Genomic DNA, 22,393 nt, shown 5'->3' with positions numbered 1-22,393 from the left:
TGCTGCCGAACAGCAACAATCTTTTTGCATACTTGTCTCAATAATACATTGTGCGAACTCCCAGCTTTGTTTAGGTTTGCAGCCTCTTGTATTTCACATAAACATTGCCTCTTTCTGCCACTTCCACATGTATTATTTCTATCAAATACATGCTGGGAATGTTTTTCTTGAAGCTCAGTGTTTGTTGCAACCATTGTCTGCATTCATTCACTGAGTGTCTCAACCGCTCAGTCACTGTATCAGTCCATTCCTAATGGTCACTGGCCAGTCATGTAGGGGACGTGGCTGATACGCGAACTGCACGTGGCAGGCTACGACCTTCCATGCATTTATACTTAGTAAAGGTCATGCGTCGCTTTATCTGTCTATGTGTCGCTCTGCTTGGCTGCAAGTATTTTGCCTCCCTGCACACAATCACTGCATAGAGAATAAAACTGGGTCCAACTCAGCTCAGTCTACTCTACCCAAACCCCCACACTCCCCACCCTTCCACATCAGGGACCACAGCAGTCCTGACGGGGTTGGACATGAAAGGCAATGACAGCGTGGGCGAAAGCGTGGTTAATGTGTGCATATAAATTGAGAGCTCCGCGGAGCGACAGAGGGAGCCCACTCCCTCGCATAGAAAATGTATGTTCATGTGTACCTAAATGGGCATTTGGCACAGAAACGGGGAGGCAAGCCTCTTAAGGAGAGGGTTCTTGGGCGGAGTTGTTGCTGCTGAGTTTGGCACTTCACATCCAAAGGCTTTTTGAGACACTTAAATCAGGTGGAGGGACCTCATAAAGCGAGTGGTTAAGGGGCCCAAGAGGATCTCATCAACTTATGTCAAGTGTGCGAATAACATCCATTTCTCCTTCAATCCTCAGCATGTAACAGTGTCCAGTCGCTCTCAGCAGTATTCACATTCATACCAAAGTGTTTTTCCTCAGGACCTTTGTTTCGGCCCACTTCTAAAAATACAAGCTGATTTATTTTTTCACGTTTCAGGCTTTGTATGGCGACATGGTACCCTTGGTGCACTGCAAAACTTCCCCACATTTTTGGAACAACATATTCCTTTTAAAAAAAGGGCCTAAAGCAAAAACAGTACAGACAGCATAATATGATACCAGCGCAAAGTGCTGCTATTTTTATTCAACTTCACTCTGCATTGTAGTGGGGCTCAGATCCTCTTTTAGGTTGGGGTGTAAACACAAAGCGCCCCGCAGCCACAACAAGGAGCAGACCTACAAAGGGAGGAGATACCTTTACAGGAGTTTGCCGTTGGTTAAAGTAAATAATAACCGCTTCTCTGAGTAATGCAGTTTGGCCCACAGCTCTCTGCAGATGAAGTAGATTTGTTTACTGCACACCACAGGCAAAGATTTGAATTTTTGTTAGTTTTTGAAAAGTGTTGCTCGGTTTCCTTTCTGACAATTTCTTAATACGCAGAATGATGAAATTTAGTTTTCAGGTAGTGCAGAGAATAGCTGTTTTCTCTGTCTCAGTTTACTCAACAGAAACTAAAAAAATAACATTTACTCCATAGAGTAGTTCTGCACAAAAGAACAGGCAAATGGGATTAAGGGTTATAGAGCCATGTTCACTGCATCACAACTATCAGAATAAGCAGTGACAATGTTGTCCATGTGCAAGTTGAAACGCCTTCAGTCAGTATTTATACATGTCTGAGTTCCTGCAGTATACAGCACTCCAGGGATTTCAGAAGTCAGTTCATTTTGTTTGTGATGAGCAAACTCTTGAGCTTAAAGGTCAAAATTAGACTGTGGACAATTAGAGGTTGTGATGATAGAATACTATTTCCAGCTCGTTAGCAGCTTTGACATGACCTTCCGATATTTTTAAAGGACCGCGCATTTTGTGAAGCAGCTTCTCTCTATGAGTTACCCAAACCACAAATTTTGCCTAAATAACAAAACACTGATTTAATTACTTTTGCCAACAAGCACTTTTATAATCATATTCAGTAGGCAGTCCTGCCCCAAACACTACCACACGCACACACATGTAAAACACCTCCCCGCTCATCCCATAACCTCCCTGCAATTAATCCTTCCCGTGTCTCTCCACTGTGACCTCGCCAGCTCCCCATTGGCCAGATAATCACCACCCCCAGGTCAAAAACAACATTTCTGTGCTGACTGCATCAACCTGTTTAATAGAAGCTTCCTCCTGAGTGCACCTGTGTTAAACCTCCGCATCTGAGAGATCCCACCTCATTGTCCCCTGCCCTAGATCTCATTATTGCCCCTTATTATACAGCTGGACCTTTGGCCATTCTGGGTGTACACGTGTGTGTGTGTGTGTGTGTGTGTGTGTTTCATGGTGTGAAGGCAGGGATCCATCTGTATCTCTTCCCAGGAGCAGTACATGTTAATTATGGCCCAGTTGTGGATCAGAACTTACTGCACTGCACCATTACTTTCACGAGAGGGCAGGAGCAGGTTTAAAAGAAAAGAAGCTTTAAAAAGGTATTTTTCTAAAGAGGTTTCAGCATCAGACTGAGAGACAGCGCAAGAAGAAAGTATAGAGATGGATTCATGTGATGCAGAGCTCCAGCTGAACAGCCTTACAGAGATGATGTACACATTTCCATGTCCACTTCAGCAGATCGACATCTGATAATGCTGTAGAATCAGCATAGCATGTATATTCCTCTGCCTGGCTGGGTTAAAGCTTAGTCAACCTTGGTTACCAGCCACGGAGTACCACTTCCAGCTCAGACTCATGATATTATTATGTAATTATTCACATTTTTCCACTCGCAGATTCGGCGGTGTGAGTGTCCAGTAAAGAAGTTTGATTAAAAAACTATTTACCATATGAATCCTCAGCAGCCTAAAGCTCCGATGCCATTCATTAATTTCCATGGCACTTCGTTGAGCTGAAAGTCACGATTTTCTTTGTGTCAAGGACGATAAATTCATAATGCGCAGCCTTCCCTCTGTGGGCTCTTCATGCTACCTCACCTTAATGAGCTAGGAATGGGAGCAAGAGAGAGAGAAAAAAAAGGAGGCTGGCTGCTTTTCAAGGGTCTTTCAGATTCAAGGGTTGTCGCAGTGGGTTGTGCAGTGGCCTACCAATGACAAATGTGACAAAGGAAGACAACAATAGCGTGTGTGTGTGTCACACACAGAATTGGCGGTATGATTGAATGGAAAAAATAACCTCAGCAGAGAGTCTATCTGCAGCCAAAGAAGTGCAGGGAGAGATGTGATTGAGTTCAAAGTGCATTGGTATGTGGGTGGTGGAAACATATTGCTTTTTTGACTTATCTTTATTTTCTGAGGATCATGGCATGGTATTTGCTTGCATGGTTCATATTTCAACCATTACCCCTTCACTGTGCCTGAGGAAATGACACCAGTTTTGATACTCATCATTTCCTAAAAGGTTATGTGATTTTTGATGATTTTCTGCACTTAAAGGCAAATCACAAGCCATACACCGACCATTGATAACAAATTTATTACAAAAGCAAATAAGTACAGTTAAAGAATTTTTTATTTTTTATTTAGCAGTTATAACGATTGATAATATTGATGACCTGACATTGCTTTTCTTTTCTCAAAGCGTCTTCTATTGGACTGACAGTGGTGCAGGGGACTTAGATTTGTGGGCACCTTCTTGTTTTTGTTCAGCGTCCTTATAATTTTTAGAATGCATTATCTCTAAATATTGTTGTCCGGTATATTACTGTCACAAATAATGCACCTTGCTGAATTGTTGTCCCCCGGTGAAAATTAGCACCAGACAACACTACATTTCCCTTCTGCTGCAGAGACCCAAACTCGTCTGTTCTCTCTCTATTCTGTTGACAATTTGATGCCAAAGTGAGTGCAGTTTCCATAGTGCAAATGTGCGTATTCAGTTCTCATGTTACATAGTTTTTTTTACAGTCAAATAACACGGGCTAGGTCCAGTAATTTCTGAGCTGTTTGTAGGCGTAAACATTATATTTAAGTATTGAAAACTTTTCAAAGTGATACATCCACCCATGTTTTGTATTTGTACAAATTACTTAGTAGATAGCGGAAGATTTGATCAATATAAAGGCTCGACTACATGCCGCGACTTTTCAAAATAAAAGCCCTCCATTTTCACACAGGGTACTAGATATACTAGGTTTTTACCTCGAATGGCGTTTCTTTCAGGAGCAGCAAGGGGTCCCAATCAAAGCGGAAATACTGGAATTTCCTGTTAAATCTTATAATGGAATGTTTTTTTTTGCCACTTTTCAAACCAGTTTGGCGACACAAGTGTTGCATGCATGCACTGCACTATGCATTTAAAGCACATCTGCATAATTGTAATTGTAGATAGAGACCCCCCCCGCCCCTCTCCAGCTACTGAAAACATAAAGAATTGCATACAGAAAAAAGCATGTTGAATTTAAGCATTTGTGATACAAAATGTGTGTGTTGACTATCAGTTCATTATTGTTCACATAAAAGAAGCTTATTCAGCTGGTTCGGGTGGAGCTCAGCTATGTGAATAAATGTTACTAAACATGAATAGCTCTCTGACACTTAGACTTGTCAAAGTAGAAGTAGTAAAAGGTTGGAGACCTGATATAGTGTAATGGGAGGGAGGTTAGCCTCAATCGAAAGAGAAGAAACATGACTCCTAGTAATTGTAAAGTTGTCTTATTCAAATGCTGTATGTCTTTTTAGCTGGCTTACTATTATTTCCACGGGGAAGTTCAGGAATCACCTAGTTTTATTAGACGTCAAGGGTGTGTGTGAACCTGCACATTAGGGCTAAGCTAACTGCTGCCGAATGGTCAGCAGTCTCTTCAACCTGCAGAGCTGTGAGCGTGATAAGCCTCATTTGAATACCAGCAGCCAGCTGTGGGTGTAGAGGGTGAGGGGTGAGAAGTTGTTTTAAGGCACCTGACGGAGCTGGAAGGAAAATTAAGTAATGACTAATGTAACACATTGCTTTCGCTGATGAGTAATAAGTAATTCTCAACTCATGAGTCATGTGTAATGAGTCATTGATTGCCATTTTCAAGTAAATAGCAATTTGAATCTCCGACCCAACTGTGGTCAGTAAAGTTTAGTTGTGAACCAAGTAAGTTCAAAAACATATGAAGACGTCATGGTGATTTTGTAAAATAAATCAACAATATAATGGGTAGATGAGTTAAAAATGAAATTATCATTGTTCTAAAGTCTAATGCCTGGGAGAGACTGGCCGTAACAACCACTGCACACACACTGACTCCACTCCAGTGCCACGCTGAGGTTATTGGGTGTCGGACCCTTTTCTGATTGGGAAATTGTTTTGTCCAATAGCCACTACATGATTAAAAACTACACAGCTTTTCCTGCATGTTTTTGAAAGTTTTACGTAGTTTAGCTGAAGTAGAAAAACAACTGTGCCTTAAATTTCTGAAGGGCATTAAACAAGTGCAGCTGCTTGTCTCCAAGCTGTGTGTGTGCCAGAGGATATGCAGTGTGAATGAAGCACAACCTTTAAAACATTTGGGCTGGAGTTTGTATGTGACTGAGTCGTTAGTCCCTAATACAGCTCAAAATGACTGCTTATGTTACAGTCTTGATGCTCCTGTCTCATTAAGTTATGTTTTGGATTGGAGGTAATAAATCTTGGGTTATTTGGAGGTGGCATCAATATTGTTTTCTCTTTTCTGAAATGTCACCTACAATTTTGTAATCCCATTTATTTTTTAATTTAGATTGTTTTCTCTTTTCTTTATCTATCTGTCCAATTTATTGTTTTGTTTCTTTGCCCTGAGATGAATTATCTTTTGATTTGGCACCGTATAGGTGTAAATAGAATTGGTATTGAAATATGTCTGCACCTCATTGTTATTGTTATTACACTTTTAATATCTAAATGACTGCTTACTTTCTTGTTAGGCAAAGTTCAAATAAAAAAAAGGAAAATCGGACTTGATCGGACTTTTGTTATACCTCCCTAAAGGCTGACATCTTTCAAAACCTACAAATCTAGTGTGGATTTCAGTTATAAAATTTGTCTACAACCCGAGGCTTTGATCATCCTGATTTCCGCACTCTGACATCTTCAGGGTTATTTTTCTAGACTTGAAAAAGCTAAAAGACACATTATAAAGCTGGTTTTAGGGCAATAATATAGCTACACGTGACGAGCAAATTTGTGACTTATTGTGTTTGGCTGCTTACCTCCGTGTGTTTATCTGAGTAACAGTTATATAACTGACAAGCTTAAACTTTCTCATGATTCACAAGAAAAAAATAGAAAAGTGTTTTTTGAACCCAACACCCAGAATGGGTATCAGCCTCTTGGTTATAGCTAATGATCATACTGCTTAATCGATCAGAATCCTAACACTGTGTTTATATGTCTGCCTGACTGATTGTATGTGTGCGTGTGTCCCTGTGTGTTCCTACATGAACATGTGTATGTGTCAATGTTCCTGTGTGGTGGCCCTGCATGCCTGCCTCTGTGTGTGTGTGTGTGTGTGTGTGTGACCAGGTCTCCACTATGGAAAGGAGAGCGTCCGGAGCAGTGGTGGCGCTGACCTTCACAACTTCATCTCCTCTGGCTTTGTGACACTGGGTCGAGGCCATCAAAAAGGTAAAATACCTTTTCTGTCCTCTTTTCTTTTCTTTTCTTTTCTTTTCTTTTCTTTTCTTTTCTTTTCTTTTCTTTTCTTTTCTTTTCTTTTCTTTTCTTTTCTTTTCTTTTCTTTTCTTTTCTTTTCTTTTCTTTTCTTTTCTTTAAAGAGGAGATTAAATTAACTCTTCTTATCTGCCAACATTGTGCTCTATATCTGCTGAATGCTTAAGCGACCCGTGGAATGTTAGACTTGCAACACCGGTAATCAACAACAAGACACTTGGCGGAGGTGAAATGTTTCCAGATTCAATTTCCCTCCCTGTGCAATTCACATGAACTTCTGCCTCTGCATTTTGCAATTAAACACAAGCAAACACATACTTACCTCCGCTGATGGGCAACGGCGGGGCGGAGAAGGTGACTCCGAACTCGCGCACACATTCACGAGACACATACAGCCATTAGTCGGGGAGGGGGTCAGCTTTTTTCCATGGTTAATACACTGATTAGTATGCAGCTATGTTGGCCGAGCTCTTGTGATTTATTCCCATCCACTTCAGCTCCAACAAATCAGACCCAGTGTGTGTGAGTGTAACCTTGTGGGGGTAGCGAGGCAACCTCCTTTTCCTGATACTGCTTACGAATGTTTAATTGAATGCTTGTTCTGTTTCGTGGCCGATGACTACTTTCCTAAAAACGACATGATTTAAACATAACATTTCTCTGCTGTGTACTTTAACGTGATTCCACTCTTCGTCTTTGCTATCAAAACCTGCTGATTTCCTGCTCATCATCACAATTACAGCAGCGGATGACCTGCTTTAATAAATAGCAGTTGAGATTTGTGCGTGCTACGCAGACATGTGAAGCTTTTCCACCTACAGAAACTGATCCTCTTTTACTAAATATCATGGCTTTGTTTAAAAGTGCACAAAACTGCAGGGTCCTGGAAGTTTTCTCCTCTCTTAATGAGGAACCATCGTATTTATGTTTACATGAAATTGGCTGTTTTTCTTCTTGCTTTTTGCTTCGTTTGTTTTCATCCCCAGAGGGGGTCCGTTTCACAATGGCATTCATATGCAGATAGAAAAAAACAACACTGAAAACTCAGATATTCTCTGCAGCCAACCCCCCCCCCACACACACACACACACACTCTCCTCCGCCTCTCTACCAGAGATGAGTAATGAGAAAAAAATTATTAGGTTTTATGAATCCTGATTCTTTTAAATAGATTTTACCATCCATACAAACATAACAATAGCAGAACTACCGCATCCATGGCTATATATTTGTAAGGACAGCAGCATGGGCTATGGTTTAGCGTTCAACATCTGTGCAGTCAAATCTGTGTTTTTTTGCTGCGGGTAGGCTTTGATTCCTCTGCTGAAAAAACAAATTAAACGTGACAGATTGAGATCTTGGAAAAGTCTGCTGACGCTAAAAATTCTCAAAAAAAATTCTGTGAAGCATGTGCAAGCCTCAGTTCTTTAACAGTAGTTTTCTTTCCAGCATTTGTTTGGATGCCTCATGCCTCGAGGCAGGTATTACTGTGGATTGAAGCCTAAAATAAATGAAACACAGGTCTGAAGTTTGGTTTGGATATTGTTGCTGCTTGGTATTATCTTAAGCATTTCACCAGTGTACAATCACTTCAGGGTGGTGGAGGGAAAGGAACAGTTTAACCGAGCCTCCCCCGCTCTCTCATCATCTCTTACGAGTACTCTTCAAATCCACAAAAGCAGAATGGCTTTTGCGACACAATATAATATTTGACTGCTATCAAAGTGGAAACATTGCTACAATGTACAGGATAGTCAATATTTTTGACAACAGGCATTTATGTTTCCAGTTTAATGATTTACAAACTGTCAGAAAATAATTTTATCCGCCACTTGACTCAGCTTTGAATTTATCCAAAATCTGTGGATGGTGATGTGAACTCGCAGTGGTGAGATGAGTCACGTTAAGGTTAACAGCAAGTGAACAGTCTGGCTGAATTTAAATCATACCAGGCTTTATTATCTTTTGAAGAGGTTTGCACAGCTTGGTTTGCTTTGGCACAGAGGAACAAAGCTGGAAAAAAAGAATACAAATACATATTCACTGGTCAGTTGGTGGAATTATTCGGATGTTGAACAGATGTTGTCTTCACTGCTTCATCTCAGTTGTTTTTTAGGATATATGTTTTTTTGCCACAGTAAAAGAACAAGGTTGAGGAGTCATGATGTAGTCTTCTGGCTTGGATAAGCAGGGCGTCTGTTAGAGCTTAATTATACAGGCAAAAAGTGTGTTTGTTTTTTAATTATATGGGAAGTTGTGTGTGTGTGTGTGTGTGTGTGTGTGTGTGTGTGTGTGTGTGTGTGTGTGTGTGTGTGTGTGTGTGTGTGTGTGTGTGTGTGTGTGTGTGTGTGTGTGTTGCACGCAGCCCTTGGGGAGGACAGGTGAGGTCAGAGGGTGTTGCTGAGCGTCGGAGCAGCTGGATGCTTCACATCTGTGTGGCAGGATACAAAACAACCATGTGCTAAATGAGATCAGCCATCAGCGCTGGGGAGGGAAGCTGAAATCCAAACTCAGAGAGTAACCCAGTGTAATCCACTTTTTTGGTACACAACCTTACCCTCGGCTTACCCTGTGTAATTCTGCTTCAGTTAGTGGTGGCCCACATTTCACAAAATGCCTTTCAGCAACCGTCAGAGTGGGGCCATGGACTTATGAGGCCACTATCTGAGCCGTGAGGTGGTCCCAGCTGTGGTTAGGCTAAAGCAGGAAAAGCCTTTTGGCTGTGGTTCCAAAAATGGTTAAATGAATAAGTGTGAAGTCACTGTGGACTTTTTGTGAATTAAAGTAGACGAAGATCTTTCCCTGAACTTAACCAAGTGCTGCCGCTGTCAAAACAAAGCCATAAAACAGTTTAACAATGCTGTAGTCACAAGAAAAGATGAGATATTTTGGTGAAAAAAAACATGCTGCTGTGAAGATCTTACAAACTGGATTCTCGTCTAAATGTAGCAATGTAAAAAAAAAAGAAAAGAGAATTAATTCCTGTTTTCTAATCATTATATGTATTGATAATGTTTTTTTTTTTAAATATTTATTCATATTTACAAGAACGTTAGGTGTATGGATATATAAGTGGAAAATTATTAAAACCTCTGACAGAACCAGGCTCAGGGGCGGGCAGCCATCTGCCTCGACCGGTTGGGGTGAGAGGAGAGCAGAGAGAGAAAAGAACAGCATAGATATACAAGAGAAGAACTGTTGGTGGAGACGACAAGCGCAGGACAGAGACATGCAGCTCCATGACGGGACATCTGCAAAAGAAAAAACAGAAACTATGCGAGCGAGGGAACTTAATGGAGACAACAGACAATAAGCAAAAACTCATTATCAGTTAGTGCACCATTGATAACAGTGGAGATCAAGACTCTTTTTCATTCCTTTAATGTATATCACAGTGCTTATATAGTCCACACCAGCTTAGAGACCATTCATATCCCTCTCAGATAGAAAGTTGTGCTACATTTTGTCCCAACAGCCAAACCACCAGCAGAGACAAGCTTTTTGTGTCAGAACATTTCATATCATGCAATTTCACAACTCCTTTCGAAGCTTTCTGCTGCTGTACAGAGTCAGGTGTAGCATGAGGGTGGGTGGCCATCTGTTCCCTGCATGATCTCTGTTTGCTCAACGTCTCGGGTTGATGCACACTAGAAACACTCACAATAAACCTGGTTTTGATATTTTGGAATTTTGATGGAAACACTGATGTTTTTTGTTCTTTTTCCTTCTTTTGGGGAAGATTTAATGACTTACACACACGGGGCTACGTTTATGTGTTGCAAAATTCCTCTTTGAAGAGTAAAACATTTATTATTTTGCAGACAAGCTGTGTCTTTTCCCACAGTGACAATCTTTTAGTGCTAATATTTATATAGCATGCACAGCTGCTTACCTTGCTCCTGTCCCCTCAGCCATCTGTCCAGGTCGATGCACTGCCTCACACATTCCTTTGCTCCTGTGTATTCTTCTCTACTCTCGTCCAAAATAAGAAGGCAGCGAGGTTGAGGCTTCTGTCAAATTGAGCTAAACTAATGAGGATGCTCACTGATCTGTTGTCTGTGTATGTACACTGCTGTCAGATGGGACTGCACTGTTACACCGCCTTGGGTGTAAAAACTGCAGAACTCATTTTGAAGCCTGAGAGTCGCCAGTAATTGTATGAAAGTTCTCTGGAAACATAATCTTAGAAGATAGATAAGAGGGAGCCGGAGCAACTTTGCTTTACGTTGTTTGCCGGCAGTGGTGATGCAACGCTACACCACTTCATCGCTCCTCGCCACCACACGCTGAATGACGCGCAATTGCAGGCTTATATTAATTGACTTTGTCACAGAAGAACTGTGGTGTACTTTTCTATTCACTCACTGTCACAGACCAACACTCTGCACTGTAAATCACTGTCGCACATATTTTCTCTGTACTGGAGTGTGTTTAAAGAGAAAAGCTCAGAGTGCCAGCGTGCAGATTGAGAATCCCTGCCACTGATGGAGCTAGATTACAACAGTAACACCTTGATTGATTGGAATTTGCTGCCTCAGACAGGAGACTGGATTGACAGCCAGCATGGATAGTGTATTAAAAATGCAGCTTGCCAGCTGTTATTGGTTGAATGTGTCCATTTTAATTATTTTTCCATATGTCACTCTTGTTGATATGAAATGCAGCCAAACCACAGCATCCAGAGAAGTGATTACTTTAGACAAAGCCTCTATCCTTTACTTAGCGTGTGCCATACTTCATTACCTTGCTAAGTCCAACTTTTAATTTTGCCGTGCAGAGGAAGTCAAATTGGTTTTCATGGCAGGCAATTATTGTTTTTATAAATATGATTTGTCTGGAATAGTGGATGTGGCGATGTAGCGACAGAATTAGTGGGGAATGTTATCACAGAACCTTTATTTACAATGCCATTTCAGCTCATTAACAAGTGCAAGAGTCACTAATTGGTGTGCTCCTTATGTTGCAAGTTGTACTGTACAGCAGCACTAAGAGTCCGTGGGGACTGTCGAGGGAGAGGTCTTATGGAAACTGATAAGTTTAACACAGCAATCTCCAATGACGCAAATTTTTCCCTTTTTGTTTACCATTTTGTTGAAGTCCATGATGACGGGGTATAAAACGCCCCATCTATGTGTTTCAGTACTTCCCTCTGATTGTGACACAGTCAGCTCCCGTTCCTCCGAATGAATCAGATGCCGTGAAACAAGCCCACAGGCAGCAACATAATTTCCAGACCGTATAATCAACACTCCAGGCTGATGAGGCAGAAGTTGCAAAAGTCCGCCTGTGAAAACCTTCGGTGTTGTTTAAGGTACACAAGACAAACAACCCAAGACAGGAACTGATTCACAGGGTGACCACGCTAAAGGTGTAAAATTAGATTTCTGATGCAACATTCACATTTTCCAGTGAATCAAACATTGGAAGTTACTTCCGTCAGCTTTCACTCCAGCTTCAGATGACTTCATGATAGATTATTCATTTCTCCAAGCTCTGAATGAGGCTGTGTATAATTTTCAAGGTGCATCACAGACACTTTCAAAGCTTTTTTATCCTCTTTTGACAGATCTATAACAGTGTGGGTGAGACTTGGTTGCCAAGCGAGCACTAGCACCAGGAAAGAAAAGCAAAACAGCAGCAACAATTTTTATTAACAAAATGTGCCTGTGTATAAGAAATGTGCCACTTAGCTGGTAGAATTCTAACATTCTGCAGCAGCGAACCACCCAGACTGAGCCAGCATTCTTAATACTAATAATCATACTGAAGTTTTTCCAATGAGCCCCATGAAACATCTGGATTCTAATGTGAGGTACAGTAAATGTTAGCTCGTGTGGTGAAAGATTATGTTGCTATTGATGGCGTCATGTCGTGCCTTCAAGGAAGAATTAGGAGAAGTTTACACCTCTTGATTAGTATTCTCCTGACACAAAAAAAGAGAGAAATTTTTAGAAAGTCATGTCATTGAGAAGAGTTAGCTTTATTAGTTTTTATGTGAGACTGGTTATCTGACAGCTCTTTTAGAGTGGATTTTGTGGGAAACAAATGCACACAACAACTTCTTATTGAGGTTGATTGGGGTAGACGAGCCACTCTAAAACTGGACCAGAGCCCAGGAGGAGTAAGTCAGAACACCTGTGGATGGGAGTGAACTGGACACTTAACTAAAACATAAACAGAGTTCTCTGTAGCGGAGAATCTTTAATCCTGTGGGAAATACTTCGCCTACCACCATGAAGGTCAATGGATAGACAGTGAGTCAAACACAGCTTGTAACTGATACAATGAAATGTGCATTGATTGCCTGAAGGGGGCTGTTTGCGCTGTATGACTAGACTAGTTTGTCATTATTTGTTGTCCATACAGGACTCTGCAGCATGGACAACTGATTCAGCTTGCCCCTTTTTCATATTTACAATGTCAGCAGTCGAGGGACCTGTATGGTGTGATCTGTGATTGTTTGTAGCCTGTTGTTGGAATTCTTTCATCCTTGCAGTGGTTTTAAGTTGTGCTCTATAATGAATAATTATCTTTAATAAGTAGCTCAATTACTGCAGGCTGTTTTTATATCCCATAGACAGGAGGGATGTGTATATGACAGCTTTTTCATCTTTTTCATGTGAATGTAAACCTTTAAAATGATTTTCTGATTTAGTGTTTAGTGTTTTTTTTTTTTTTTTCTCCCTTTAAACTGCACCCTTATTGTCAGTTATTCTAGCTGCATATGTTAAACATAGTTGGTGGAATATAGACTGACCTGTTGACTGATTTATATGATGTCGACATTACTGTTGTGGCAGAGTTGAACTCAATGCTCACAGGCAGTGTAACCTGTGTCATTGTAAAAGTTGTTCATTATGAAAAACACTAGTGTTTATAAGTGGTGATCAAACTGCTACAGTATGAATGTAAAAGTGCAGGGAAGTACATCTGCCAGTATTTACTAGCTCATAATTCTAAATGAAGAAACTTACCAGCCATGACTCTCTTGTGTTGTAACCAGTGGGCAGTGAAATCTGGTTTTACACAGAACAACTAATACATGAAGATAAATGATTAATTTAGCAGAAGTTTGGGATTTACTTCATTTTTTTTCCAACAAGCTTTTGCTTTTTTAGACACCAAAACAGAATAGTACAGCCTAGAGTGAGCTTAGTTACTTACAGATAAAACGAGCAATCTATTAAAACAAGATTGCTTTTCCTTGATAAGTTTTTAAGCTTTATTTCAATGTCCTTTCACAGACTTTTTCCAATATGTACCAGGACAGGTTGTACAGGATCTTCTGGGCTTATTCACATATTGGAAAATGCCCTTCAAATGCTGTTAAAGTAAAACAATGTCACTGAAATGATATCTCAATATTGGCCCACAACTCATATTGGTCCATATAAATAAAAACATTATGGGCCCTATTTTCATCCACCTAGATGCAGTGCAAATGCTGTGCCAGGGCACAAGTAGGTGTGGCAAACATGTTTGGTATTTTGGTGAACACAAAGTGCAGGTGCAACTCTGGCGCAGCGCAGTGCAGTGGTGAAATATAGAGGAATGGATAAAAAGGTCTGTCCAAGCTGATTTCAATCAAATCAGCTCCTCTCATTCCCTTTAAATCCACTGTGGTGCAGTGGATTTTCAATTTCTAATGGCTGGAAAAGGAGCAGACCGGCACTGGCATCCAAACTTTACACTGGAGGAAAATTACTTACTTTTCTGAGAGGTTCAGGGTTGTAATCACTGAATTTAGAGTACTACGAGTCAGCCTCCACAGGCTGATGATTGCTTAGGCAGACAAAGCTAATATCTTAAAATGCCTCTTCTCCTAGTATTATACGAAATGTGGTCAAGTGTAGGAAGTTGTTCAATGATAAAGGGTAAAAACCTGCGTCTAATAGATGCCAAACACTGGCATTAATTAAATATCAAACAATGAACGAAGAACACTCATCCTATATATTAAAATCTACAACAATGGTAAAGAGTGAGCGTAAATTACACACACTTAAAGCGCCCTATGCAATTCATTTGTCAACAACACAGATAAAGAACAAGGTGCTCCAAAGCACTGATGTTTTGGTGTTCATAAAAAAAACTGCAATGGGAGCTCTGAGTGTGATTCATATACTTTCCAATCAGTAATGATGCCATGCTTAAATTGCTCCCACCTTTTGTCGCCGTGTCCAACTCTGTGGTTTTGCGCAGCTGGCTAGATAACTAAACCAGATGAGTAGATTTTTGAATTGTTAATAAGATGCATAATATAATTGCAATTTATTTGTAGTTACCCTGAGTGCCTTTTATATTTTATGGCTGAGATTGGCTCCTGCTGTGGCACGGGTGGAAAAAAAGCGCTGTGCACTGCACAACAATGTCTAAATCCCAAATCCAAAGGCTTGCAGCTCATTAGCTGTCATTCATTTTGCTAGGGCTTCCTTCTTAAATGTCATTTTTTTCAGTGTTGAACTTTTTAGACAATTGATTCATGCTTCACAATCGTCTGTAAATAAAGACTAATGTAATTTGTCCAGCAGCAATGATGGCTCATTTTGATAAAAAAAAAAATAGGTTGTAGTTTGTTGTTTATCTTCCCGCTGTTGGATAGAAAAGTTATTTGGGTTTTCACAATATTTAGTTAATGCGTTACTGAATTAGAAGGATCAAAGTTGCCACTTTATTGAAGTTGTGTTTACTGTAGTTTCCTCGTTCTATCAAATGATTGTGTTTGCTGTAACATTATTGTGATAATTACATGAACTTTTGTCTTTTCTCGCTTCATTGACATCTACCCACTGCTTGTTGTCCCAGTCATTGTGCTTATTAGCTCACGTTTGTCATTGTTATGCTTCACTCACAGGTGTGTGAATTGATCTGGACATAAAGCATCTGTAGCGCAAAATAATCAAACTTTACTTTCTATCTCCTCTCCTCATATAAAGAAAAAAAAAAAATGAAAACAGCAGCCCTATTCTAATTTCAGCACCACTGTAAAATGCATACCGGGGAAACACAAGCATAAAGCCAAATGAATGGAGCTTGTCCAAAAGCATTCAGAAATATTTCCTGTGCAGTGAAAAGATGCAAAGCAACAGAATGAATAGTATCCATATAAGCATTTTGCTGACAAGAATATATTTGGATTTAACCTATTTAAACTTACATTTTGAAGATGTGAATGTTAATTTTGCAATGTAATTATGTAACTGTTACATGTAAGTAGCTCCTTCTTACACTGCTGAGCAGGCAGTGAAGCTTTGTAGAGATTTATGTTAAAAAAAGAAAAAGAAAAGCTGCCTTCTGTAAGCAAAAATAATAGAGCAGTGCGATTGAACCAGCGGAATAAAGTTGTAAACACATCAGCTAAACAGTGATTTAAAAATCTCTATAAAGCAGCAGATTCAGCAGATAATTGTCTTTCACATTGGAATTTAACATTATATTATTACAGAAATATCAGCTATAGCTGCTTTAAAGAAATTTTGTAGCAAGAATATCCATAAAAGGTACAATGTTACATTTTGGAGTCCTGTTCAGTCTATAATAGTTTCTGTTCTTTTGTAATTGCTGCTTTTGTGCTTGAGTATTGTCTTGAGGATTACATTTGATTATAACACATTAAAAAAGGCTGCTGATTTTTATGTAAAACCTAAATTTAGGAGAAACAAAAGAAACATTTTCCTTTTGACTTGAAAACTAGTTCATAAATCAAAATTAAAAAAAGATGTGATTACCCAACTAAAATACAAGTTGCCACAATTACAGCCTCCTTGGCCCGTTGATCACATCATTGTCCTTCAAAAGGAACTTTTACAATTAATATACAATTAATTTATCATCTTAATATATATTTGTGTTTCTTAAGGAGTCCAGAGTTAAATCTTTATGGACGTCACTGTTTACTTTCCCAAAAATAACTTATTTTCTTTCCTTCACCAACACAAATTCTCCTTTAAACACTTTAAAATCAGGTCACAAGTCAGGGAGCCATCTGAACCACAAATCCGTTTTAGGGGGCTGAAAATCCAGCTCTGCTGTTCCCTTTTTGCTCTGTAGCAGTTTTTGATTGACGGCGCTCCCCCATTGAGGCAAAGCGTTTCTGCTCATACAAATTGATGGTCAGGTTCAGGGGAGGTGACACGACTGACCTGCTGGCTAAGCACTCTGCGGAATAACCAATAAGAAGTGCTAATAAGGTCTTGGAGGGAGCAGGACTTGGACCGTGCTGCTCATTATCAGAAAAAGAGATCAAGACTATTTCTGCTACACACAATATGGAGAGATGACCAGATGTCTCCATCTTTGGAGCTTCTTCCTCTGAATATGCAGGATTGTCCGGCACTAGTGTACACATAATGAGCAAAAAGGAGACGTATGCTCCTGGTAAATTTAATGTCTGTACAATTTGGAGTGAACTGGTTGTAAGTTATTAAAGTGTGTATGACATGCCTGTTTTATTATTCACCTTGAACAGAGAGGAGTGAAAAAGAAATTGGTTGGTAACGAGTGACCTGCGGAGCGTTTCAGCGACTCTTTTGGTTTTATGGTCTGTCAGAGCTACCTCTGAAGATGTGCTATCCGACCTTGTCAGGAATCAAACGTGTTTACTGTTGTTCCGAATGGAAGGCTGAGTGAAAATCCGGCCGTCATGTTTAAGTGAGGGTACAGTCACTCCTTGAACACATTAGTATGGTTGCACTTGGTTGTTGGCATGAAAAGTACCTCAAATAGCTAATTAGGTAGTGAGAGATGTTTCATCTTTGGTCACCTTCTCAACTCCACAAATCAAAGCCTGAACAGGATGTGAATGTTCAATCATCAGTTACAGATGTGAAGAGGTTTCTGAAGTCATTCAACCAGCCAACGGCAGTTTTTCTTCATCTTAATCTACATAACTCAGCAGCAATTGTTGGTGTCCTTTAGCCGAGGAATGAATTAACAGTTATCTTTAAGTATTAGGAAATAAATACACATGACAAACACCTTGCAGCATTTTCTAAAATACCACCAGAGAACATATATTTTGAGGTAAGTGAATGACAAGCCACCCTACAATCCCTGACAAGACTTGTGGGTATCCTGAGGAACAATAACACTTCTAGATACACTGCAGTCAATTACAGTGATGTGAGATGTGGGGGCAGACAGAGGAAATGACAGTTGGGAGACAGCTCTCTTATCATTGTCCTTCTGTTGTGGCCACTTTGAAACAAGTGGAGCTATTTGTCTGGCAATGAGGTATGCTTGAGGGGAAGAAAGAGAAGGCTTTTATCTCTTGAGAGAAATGGGAATAAGCATGAAATGTAGTGAAGACGGAATATCTGAGTGGCTTAAGGCAAGCAAGCAAAAAAAAGAAAAGGGATTTTGAGAACAGGAGTTTGGCAGGTAAAATGGCAGCAGAGGAGATAGAGAGTTCTTGCAGGCAGGTAGTCGGGGACAATGGGCTGACAGGGCTGCTGTGATGTTTGCTCGGGCACGGTAGTGTACTCTTAATGTGCAGCATCAATCAAAACGCAGCCCACCGCACAGCATGGCAACTTTTATCGCCACTCATTAAAGTAAGTGCAGATATTTTATGCATCAGTAGGAATGCAAGGACTTTTTCATGCTAATTTCCCTCCTTTAGATTCGTTATTCATCATCTTTGATCAACTGGGTCCTGTACACAAATAAAGTGGAGTGGAGGCTTTGCGCCTGACGAATCTGGAATCCACCATGTGCTGAAGCATCACATCTGTGGATTGCCTCCGTTGCTGAAGTTTATTTAGCAAGCTCAGGAGTTTTATTTATGCTTAATGAAACTATATTATTTTAAACCCTCCTTCAGTTATTTAACAAGACTTTTCTTTTGAGTCAAATTAAAGCGGGGTAACAATAACTTATTTTTACAAGGGAGTATTTATCATCCGTTAAAGTGGAGAGCAAACAGAGTGTAGGAATCTGCCCTCCAACTTTTCCCCCTGGAGCATTTCCCTGATAAAAAGAACCTTTAAACAATTTTAAATCCACACCTTCTCCACCTGCTGCTTCATCACCTTCACTCTCACTTGTACATGTCCGTGCAAGACTAAAATGATGACTTCAACTGCCATGGTCTGCTGTGATAGAAAATGAACTTGTGAACTTCACCTCAAATATCAGGCCCTGTGGACAACTCTGCCTCCCTCATGAACACGTTAGCAGATGAAAGGAGGTTGCCATTAGCTGCTGAATTGTGTTTGGGTCTCATCCCAGTCTTTGAATTTCAAGCTTTTCTACACTGGGGGTTTTCCTTCCTCTTCTGCTCCAAGGCAGAAGTGATGGGAATTGAATCCGTGTAGTTTTAATTGATTTTTTTTATGACGGAACGTGAGCAAGGAACAACCTCTCTCATTAGAGACATGGGCGCAGATCTGAGTGCTGTTAATCCACTGTTAAAAGGACAGTGTCGAGCCTTTGAATCAAACGGTCTTTGTCTTTCAAACTCCCTCTTTAAGTCTTGACTACATTTATTAAACACACAGCAGCATTTGTTTGGGTTTTTGTTGGCTCTGAATACCTCTAACCTGTTTATCAGCTGCTGTCGCATCCCACCGGCTCAGAATCGAACATAGCAAGCGTAAAGGCAGCTAAGCCGAGAACAGGAGGGATAACATGTGTTACGTGTGCAACAGCTAAGCTCTCAGCACCCAGGGTACCAAATATTTGGCAACAGAAGCACCAAAAATAGCTGGCCCAAGGTGTTTGTCAGATTGAAAAGCATGACTGTATATATGGAACAACCATGTCTTTCACATCATGTCTTTTGGTGATCAAACAGCAGTTGTAAATACTCATGCTCAGGCCATCTTAAGGATACTTCTACACGTATTTTAGTTAAGCCTGGTAAAAGACAGATCTAGGCTCTGCCGCGTTGACCTCAAGCAGCCACAAGGCAAACTCCCTCTCTCATCTGTAATCTATTATTCATAACCAAGCGGCAGAAACGGAGACTAGGAAAGGCACATAACTTGATCGCTTCTTCTTCCATCCACCACCACCTCCCTATTAGGTAGGTAGGTAGGTATATACTTTATTAATCCCCGAGGGGAAATTTTTTCGCCACAACAGCATACATACAGGAGCAATAATAGAAACAATAGAATAAAATAATAATAGAATAGAATAATATAATAGAAAAGCAATAAAATAAAAAATATAAATATAAAATATAAAATGCACAGTACATATAGTATATATACAGTACATTAAATATCTATATATATTATATACAACAAACCAATAAACACAGTCAACATATATATATATACATACGGTACAGTATATATCTATATATATAATATACATATAATATACAAGCAACCAAGAAACACAGTCAACAGTGTTATTGTACTGTGATGGATTTTGCCAGAGGTGAGTTATTGTAAAGTCTTATGGCAGTGGGCAGGAATGATCTCCTGTATCTGTCCTTGTGACAGCGGAGCTGGAGGAATCTTTTAGAGAAAGTGCTCCGCTGTCCCTGCAGCAGGTGGTGGAGAGGGTGGACAGGATTATCCAAGATGGACAATAGTTTGATCAGCGTCCTCCTCTCCACCACCTTTTCCAGACTATCTAGTTTGCAGCCGATGATGGAGCCGGCCTTCTTAACCAGTTGTTAAGTCTGTTGGTGTCTCCGGCTCCAATGCTGCCCCCCCAGCAGACCCCAGTGAAGTACAAAGCACTGGCCACAACAGACTGGTAGAACATCTCCAACATCTTGCTGCACACATTGAAGGATCGAAGTTTCCTCAGAAAAAAGAGTCGACTCATCACCTTCTTGTAGACAGCATTGATGTTGGTCTTCCATTTCAGTCTGTTGTCGATGGACACACCCAGGTACTTGTACTCCTCCACCATGTCCACCACCTCTCCCAGAACTCTCAGCGGTTGTGGAGCCGTCGTCTTCCTCCTGAAGTTTGCCCCCCAATTAAGGTCTGGTCTTGGCCACGTTCAGGAGCAGGTGATTTCTTCCCGCCCACTCTACACTATTACAACTACACTACACACTATTACTATTATCCAGAGGCCATTGTGTGGGGAAACAAATGCAGTGATTGCCTTTTGTTGTATAGTAGGGGGGAATTTGGTATTCTGTGCAGAATTTGAATGTAGACTTACCATTCAGAGCACATAAGCTACAACTGCCAGTTGCATTGTGCAAATAATGATGCATGAGAGGGATCAAATTAAAATGTATTAGCTCAGGGTTGGTGTCCATCTCCAAATCTATTTCCAGCAGATGAAAAATTGAAAAGGCAAAGGGGAGCACATGTTTCTAGTTTGGTGATAATTTGCTGTCATTCCTTTTTTTTTTTTTTTTTTCCTAATTCCAAGAAGAAAAAAAAAGTTTGTCTGCTGAGGCAGAGGTAGTAAATTGATTCCAGCACTTACGTTACTAGATGCACAAATGCTTTATTTGGATCCATTAATTTATAACAACCATAATTGCTACCTGATGGACTCAAACCCTCACCTCACCGACCTTAAGGGACCAGCTTTTTGCCCCCCAATTAAGCTATTTTTATCCCACAGTTTTAGTAATACATATCCATATTGACATATTTACATGTAAATACACCAATACCCAGCAGTCTAAGTCTTAGAGTCTGAGAGGCTGATAAATGACTCCTGTTGTTGTGATAATCAGTAATCATTATCAGTTTGCAGTGGGCAATTGTTTACTGAGCACCTTAAACAATTTGCTAATTTTGCATTCACAGAAGATAAACCATTATGAGGCACCTTTGGCTTGTTAAGATCAGCAAATTAGGGCAGTGATGATACAATTCGTTGAACTGGGTCGACCAAAATTACCTTTTTATTATCTCTGCAATGTATTTAACAACGAGATGAGTTTCCGTGCCCCTTCATAAAGCAGGTGGTGTTTTCCCGGGCATCCATTTCACGCCATTGTTCACGCAACACACAAGCTAGAGGGACAAGGGATCAACACCCTGTCAAGCTTGGCATTAGGCTCCATTTTGAAGAAAATCACACAAGACGTGAGAGACTTGACATGCTGAGAGGAGCTCTGTTGGGCTGATAAAGCTACCCCATGAGCTGTTTGTTGAAGACAGAGAGAGTGCAGCCGTGTCTACATCTCATAGCTGTCACTGACTCCATCCCATTAGCTGGACAGCATTTCTGGTCATCTCCAATGAGAACGGCCAATTTGCCTACACTTTGTAGGTTCTGTGAGCTTTTCACATGGTGGGTGCTTGAATTGTGGCATATGGAGGCTACAGGTATTACATTTTCTAGTCCAGACTGGAGAAGAATAGACAGCGGGGCTGAGGTATTATAATTGAAAGGTCCCCTCAATCGAAATAAATAATGAAGTTTCCCCAGAGGCCATTAGGGGTTGGGGAAGGGAGTGTGCTGGATGGAGGAAGGTGTACCCACATTTATCGAGTCAGCCTGTTAACCCCCTGCAGAGCGAGACATGGAGGGAATATGACGCGGGTGTGAAAACACAGGAGGGGGAGTCACTCACACTGCTTTATTATAAATCAACAGGTCTATGCATGACGTAACTGTTATCTGAGGTGTGGGTTACTAATTTCAATTAAAGGACCATACCTGCAGTTTTACATGTTATAACCCATGTACATCCACTGCATGCCTAACATGACTGCTTACCATTTTGCAAAATGTTGTTAGCTGACATATTTTCAAAATGTATTATTTAAAATTTGAGTGTATTTTTCCAAACATTTCAGACAACAATTTGTTTCCATATATCAAAATAAAT

The 22,393-nt window shown here is 40.3% G+C and overlaps 1 protein-coding gene across 12 annotated transcripts in view; it reads left to right on the top strand.

The window, feature by feature from the left end:
• The window catches only part of shisa6 (shisa family member 6), a 70,062-nt gene that overhangs the window by 4,863 nt on the left and 42,806 nt on the right, over positions 1–22,393 (top strand). For all 12 annotated transcript variants that reach the window (XM_069708800.1, XM_069708799.1, XM_069708795.1 and 9 more), the window contains exon 4: positions 6,484–6,585. In XM_069708800.1, coding sequence (XP_069564901.1) covers positions 6,484–6,585 — 102 coding nt within the window. The remainder of the gene's footprint in view (positions 1–6,483; positions 6,586–22,393) is intronic.

This window comes from Brachyistius frenatus, unplaced genomic scaffold, assembly GCF_029030835.1.
Source record: "Brachyistius frenatus isolate BFR_SWC_R1_liver_20210118 unplaced genomic scaffold, ASM2903083v1 Contig_78, whole genome shotgun sequence".
NCBI classification, from domain to species: domain Eukaryota; kingdom Metazoa; phylum Chordata; class Actinopteri; family Embiotocidae; genus Brachyistius; species Brachyistius frenatus.
This window is presented reverse-complemented; position numbering and strand designations above follow the sequence as displayed.